The sequence below is a fragment of the Diceros bicornis genome, chromosome 39 (genome assembly GCF_020826845.1).
Source record: "Diceros bicornis minor isolate mBicDic1 chromosome 39, mDicBic1.mat.cur, whole genome shotgun sequence".
Classification (NCBI taxonomy): Eukaryota; Metazoa; Chordata; class Mammalia; order Perissodactyla; family Rhinocerotidae; genus Diceros; species Diceros bicornis.
In genome coordinates, this window is record NC_080778.1 from 16,135,198 (window position 1) to 16,141,953 (window position 6,756).

General features: G+C 33.9%; 1 protein-coding gene across 1 annotated transcript; it reads right to left on the minus strand.

The window, feature by feature from the left end:
- Positions 1–1,729: 1,729 nt before the first annotated feature.
- On the minus strand, positions 1,730–6,553 carry VIP (vasoactive intestinal peptide). The gene is made up of 5 exons (XM_058534307.1): positions 6,447–6,553; positions 4,570–4,692; positions 3,495–3,599; positions 2,609–2,740; positions 1,730–1,775 (listed from the first exon to the last, which is right to left on the minus strand). The coding sequence occupies exons 1-5, from the start codon at positions 6,551–6,553 to the stop codon at positions 1,730–1,732; spliced, it is 513 nt and encodes a 170-aa protein (XP_058390290.1).
- Positions 6,554–6,756: the final 203 nt, after the last annotated feature.

Consider the following 6,756-nt stretch of genomic DNA (forward strand, 5'->3'; position numbering starts at 1 on the left):
TTTAAGCATAAAAATATTTTTATTTACAGCATCCTAGTTTCATTCATTTACCCACTCATTTGATAAGCATCTATTTCTCTTTGCCCCTTATCCATAGCTTGTGTTGGGATCACGTTCTGAGATATCAAGAAGGCATCTTCCAAACAATTGATTGTCAAAAAGGGCACTGGAATGTGAAGGGGCTCCCTAGTCATTAATAATTACCCACTTGTAATTTTCACAAATGGTTGACCCACAAGATTTCCTGTTAAAAGAATTTGTCCAAAGCCACCCATTCAAAAAAGAAAAGAAGAGAATAGAGGATGGAATCTCTTAAATGATCTTGCAACTTACAAAAGACAGAGTGATTAATCCTCCTTTATACTTTAGTGTCTCTTGTATTTCTTAATTTAATGGAGAAGGTTTCTTCTTATAAACATTTTTTCAAGAAGCTATGTATGATTAGCTTTTTTCTTTGAGCAAAGGGACTTGTTTCTCTGAAATGTCTATTCACGATAAGGAATGGGTATGTGCAGCACTCCTGATCATGTATCTCTCTTAGAGGTGAAGGGATAGTTAATGGACAAAAGCAACAAATTGGGCAGGTGTCTTTCCAAACACTGTGTCTATTCTTGATCACTCTCATGAAAACCTTACATATTCACTCCAGGAACTGAAGTAAGACCATGAATTGCCTTCAATCCGAGCACGAATCTAGTTTAATCTTCTTGACCTAGCCAGAGGTTGTAGTTCAGCTTACCTTCAGGTTTTACAAATAAAATTTTATTGTAACACAGCCACTCTCATTCATTTTATGTATTACCTGTGACTAGTTTCATGCTACAATAACAGAATTGATGAGCCGTAACAGAAACCATATAGCCCACAAAGCCAAAAATATTTACTCTGCAGCCCTTTGGAGAAAAATTTTGCCAACCTCTGATATACTGATGACATAAAATTTCTCTAAGCACCAAGTATTATAAATATATTTTTATGAACTAATGTAAACATTAATGTAACTCAGGAAAGAAACATGTCTTGTATCCATGTATACATAAAACAATCATGATAAGCTTATTACTTAACAAAGCAATAAACCTATTCATGTTTTCTCTATTCAAAAAATATTTTATAGTGAATATTATTGGAGTCATAGTACCTACACTCACTTTATAGGTAAAATAAGCAAAATTTGACTTCTGCTGTGTGAAGTTTGCCATGTTCCAAGGAATACAATTAGTCCCAGAGTGCCTTGGTATTTTCACAATAACAAACCATGCTGCAATTTGGTGGTATTTCCCTGTACTTAAATTAAATGAGGTGCTAACAGCCAATCGTGGGATTAAACTTTAAACTAATAAAAGCAGCATGACTTGATTCTCAAAAAGAAAGCCAGTTTTTCTCATTAGTGTGAGTCAGTCTCTTCTGTTTTACATCTTGGCAGAAGGCTAGGAATAAGTGTGAATAAACAAGGAGATTCCAAACTGTTTACTCATTGCGAGCTTCTCTTTTATGCCATCAGAACATTGCGTGAATCATTTTAAGCCATTTACTGGGTTGGGGTCCACTTCAGGTAGAAGTGTCCTTCTTAGATGTGGTCTCATTGTGAGAAATCTAAGATGTTTCTTACCAAGTGATTCTTATCTACTTAAATGATTAGACGATTGCTATAAGAATATAGTAGGAATGCACAGATATACCCACCATTGGGAAGTTGTCAGCAGCTTTGCTCCTGAGAGCTTTTTCATCATTTTTCTAACTCTTCAAGGAAGTCAGGAGACTCTCCCTCACTGCTGCAGACCAGAAAAAGAAAATTGTGCGTGTTAAGGCCCGTAGATGCGAAAGCATCTAAAGAAATGATGATGTGTGACCTATGCTGTTCTCTGCACTCTGTCAAGTGCTCTGGGGGCTAAACAATTATCTTTGAGGTTAATTATTACCTATGAATTTTTCTTCAGTCTGGAAGTATCTAAAATTATTCTTCCAGATTATAATCTTGTGGGCAAAGAGAGTCATCTTGTCTGATCTCACTCAAACAGAATTGTCCTTAATGCTCACTATCTAAACAAAAATAATTGGGACAAAGAGAGAGCACTCCACTTCCTATTGTGCTCCAATATTTACACACCATAGAGAGACATAGGTTTTGCAGAATGGGAGGAGACAAAAGAACTCATGGTTTAACTTGGTAAAATAAGGGTATTTAATATGGACATGAAGGGAGTTCCATGTGATACCAAATTGCTAATTAATTGTGCTTTATATGTTTTAGAAATCAGCACTTTTGATAAAACATGTTCCCAGATTCAGACTGGATGTCTCTACAGTCATCATTTTTAACTCTGGAGGCACAGTAGAATCAACGGGGAAACTCTTAAAAAATACCAATGTCTAGAGCCATACTAGAGGCACTAACTTCCTGGCAACTGGTTTTCGGTAAGGTCCAGACATCAGTAACTTAAAAATTCTCCAAGGTAGTCTAATGTTAGCCAAGGTGCAGAATTACTGCTTCTCACACTATAAATAGATAGTGAGGTAGAAAGAGAGGTAGATAAGTCTCCATACGTAGCTTCTATTTTGAAAGTCATTTATAATTTCTCATTTTAGCAAGTTCTCTGTTCTTTACCTTCTCTTCCCATTCAGAATTGAGTTCAAGTATTTCTTTACGGCCATTTGTTTGCGAAGGCGGGTGTAGTTGTCAGTGAAGACTGCATCCGAGTGGCGTTTGATTGGTCCTTGGTCTTCTGAGATGTTATTGCTAAGGAATGTGAGGAAAAGGAAGTCAAAGAATTTTGACAAGAAATGATAAATATGCCAAAGTACCAAATTTCTTGGAGTGCGATAAAAAGGAATTCCAACACCCAACTTATTTTCTATTGCAAAAAGACTAGGAAAAAAATACATGTAAACCTAAGGATAAGGGAGCAAGAAATAATCCAACGAATTTTGGCATTTACTAGGAAGGCCTTAAGACACATTCAGTACTAACTGAGCAAATAATTTATCAAAAAAAGGGGGGAGGGAATACTTAAGTTGTGTTCTGTCATTGAGAGGAAAAGTTCTTTGAAAATAAAGCTTTTTAGAAGCTTTGCTGCCTTGACTAGTGCCATCTAAATATTCAGCTATTGGCCATTTAAAGACAGAATCTTCCAATGCTTGGTTTGAGCAGGAAGTAAAAAACAAGTACTATGGTGAACCTTAAAATGTGCTTCATTTGTACTATGTCTTATTTATTTTTTACTGTCTAGTTCAATTTGATTGCAGATTTATAAATGATTGATACTTAAGAAAAATAAGTATGCTTGGAGCCAGGGAGTGTGATATTACTGGAAAGCCTTATTTCCTTAATTCATGAGTTTAATATATTTATTGAATAATATAAATTATTTTACCTCTATTGAACATTATCGTTATCAATTTTGAACAAAGTAAGTAAATGGTTGAAAGTGAAAATATAACTTGAAGATTAAATAATCATAACATGTTTGATAAAAATAATAAATTCTCTTTACCTAACTCGTTTTCCAATAAGAGACTCAAGGTATTTTTTGGCAGAAATTTGACCCAGGAGTCTGCTAAAGTCACTGGTGAAAACTCCATCAGCATGTCTGGCATTCCTAAAATAAGGAAGAAAAAATAACCATTATCTTGTAACTGGTTTTCTAAAATATTAAATTGGCTCGTTACATTAGAAAGAAACTTATCAGCTTATTAGGAAAGCTTCTCATGCAAATTTAAGTCCAAATGGAGGTTTCCTAACAACTTAATAAAATATATTTTGTAGTCACTTATATCAAGACATTTTCTATAGTTCCAGCCCCAAACTTTGAAAAATTTAAGAAATTAGCTTTCTTGGAAGTATATCTCAATATTAAATAAAGCTCTCTGGTAGAATCTATAAAACTAATTTTTCTCTAAGAAATATTGGTGCAAAAAAATATATTTAGTTAGTTTTATTTATTTATTTATGGTGCTTTATTTCTTCTACCCTGAATAAGGACATATCCAAAGGGAAACCATCTTGATTTTAGCAAAAAAACCTACTATATCTTTTGATATTTCTTCTGCTAAAATATTTGGAAACAAAATCTCTTAAGATAGAGAGGATCTGAGGGCCTGTCAACCAACTTTTCCACCCAAGTGAGGAACCATTTATACTTTGTCTTCGGTATAGAGCTGCTGCTATGTCTATACTTGAATGCTTCTCTAGAAAAATGGTTCTGTGAATGAATAGCTTTTATTATTAGACACTTTTTCTTTACAGAGAGAGGAAACTCTTGCCTTAGAACTCCCTCCATCGTGGAGTCCTAAATGCTGTGGTTTTACTAGACATAGTACAATTTCTGATGTTGAAATTTTGTGCAACAGAATGTAAGGGAATGATTTGTTCATCTTGGCTTGTTACAACCTCTCTACATGAAAATCATGTACAGCTGCAGGAGCTGCAATAAATCAGACTGGATGAAGCCATGACACCTGGAGCCCTGTAGTGATATGCTGTAAGAATAGCTTCATGGTGACACAAAAATAAAACATTTGTATTTCAAAAATATATTTTCTAAAATAAGACAATGAAAATGAACTCACCTGGATACATCATAATAGGGTGTGTCATTTTCAGCTAATGCATTTTGCAAGATGTCAGTGTCTGCTTTTAATGAATCTTGATCAGGTTCATTTGCTTCTTCAAATGATATTCTGTCACCTAACCTATTAAGAAAAAATACAGTAGAAGTATAATACATTTCTTTCTCAAAAGATAGTGCTTATGGTTTTACAATCATTTGAAATAAGGTACTCAAAATCTTGAGCTTCTATGGTTTATGAAAGTATAAATAGTGAACTTTTTTATTATCTCACAAAATAGATGCCATACAACTTTTACAAGCTCTATGTTCCAAGCATAAGAGCTACTTTGCTCAATCTTAGAGCATTAAGCAAAGTACACTTCCTTGATAATATCTTCATTTTGCAAAGTTAAATTTTACAGGTAGAAAGATTTTATACAAAATAGAAACTTGGAAAATTTTTTAATATTCAATATGAAAACTGGGAGCAATTCGTGTATTTGTTAATGTTTAGTATCATTTGTCTCAAACATTTCTCAAAAGCTGAGTATTTTTAACTGCTTTTCTTTCTCTAGGTCTCTAAGATTTGCTTCCAAGATTCACCTTGGTATGATACATTTCTCAGTATTAATCAAATCCAGAGAATTTCTCCATGGGTCTTTCTGTTTTCTAATCTTATGTATTAATACAATTTTAATGAGGAATGTACAATGCTTTATTGGAAGACTAAGAATAGTCATGCCTATACATGAAATATGACTATATTTGTGAATGTATGCATATTTTGAACTCCAGCATGCTATGAAAATTATGTGTGTGTATATTTTCACTGTTATGGTAAAACTCCAGGAGTGTGTTGGCTCCTGGGCACTGGTGTATCTTTTAGTGATGTAGTAGTAGGTGGTCAGTTAACAAGCAGTTCTCCCTGTGTGAAGGCTGGCAATCAATGCAAACTTCAGCATTTTTGGATTGTCTTCTGTGATATAGCCATTCAGATAGAATCATTCTATTTAGCTGTCAAAGCAACGTAAGATCTGCCTTTATGTAGCTTTTAAAGAGAACACTAACAGCTAAGAGATTATTCACTCTATTGAGCATAAGTCTACCGTGAGCAAAGAATCAGGAATGGGAAAATAAGCAAAGAAATCATGATTTTGCCCTTAGTATAGTAGTGCTTGTAAACCGGAAGGAAAAATCAAACTAATGTAGTTATCATTTACTGTTTATTTCTTTAGCATAAATTTATTTTATTTCACATAAAGATTTAAATATGTGTTGTGTTATACTTTATGAATTTGAAATATAAAATATAGCATAGAGAACAGTAAAACTGAGGATTTATGGTTAAAACCAAGTACATTAAAATTCACTCATTGGGGTGGGCATCTCAGTAGATCAATTACAGAACAATTTTTAATATTGGCTAATGATTCTGCTTACATAGGTCTGTCCAATATGATTTTATACATGTTTCATTAATCAACTAATAATCTTATGATGAGTTACTGATTGATTTTGAAAATGAACTAAAATGAGATAGGCAGTTAAATATTTATTTTTCCATCAGAAACTGAACTGAACTGAGATGACAATGGATAAAAGCTTATCATTTATCTAAAACTAGTTTTGAATGAAAGGAAAGGCAAATCTTCTCTCCGCCTTGTTTATATGTGACCCAATCTACTCATAAAACTGGTGATTGACACTATCGCTCATGCCCTGAGCGTGAATTCCAAGACCCGGAATAATCATGTTGACCTGATATTTAAAAAACTTGCTTAACACATCAACCAAAGGATTCAAATAAATAATACATAATTTAAAAAATTGAGTTGTCCCAAATAACATACAGATGAAGAAGGGATGTTTAACTGTCTGAATTGAAAGAGACCTTACCTCAGAGCAGAAGGTGCTTCGAAAAGAGGCCAAGCCAATGTCTGTGAGAAGAGCATGCTAAAAAGCATCAGGAACACGAGGAGCTGAGGCTTACTTCTGGTTTCCATCTCTGCAGCTCAAAAGGGAGAGAATCACATCAGTTTTTCCAAACACAGATGTCACCAGCAAGGTAATTCTGAGTGTCTAGCAGTAATTTCTGAAGGCTCTTGCAGAGTTTGGAAAAAGCAATTTTTGTCTTACAGAAAGAGTTAAACTACAATATGATTACTTTTAAAGTCAAGAAGATTTCTCTTGATGACAGGTGCCTAAA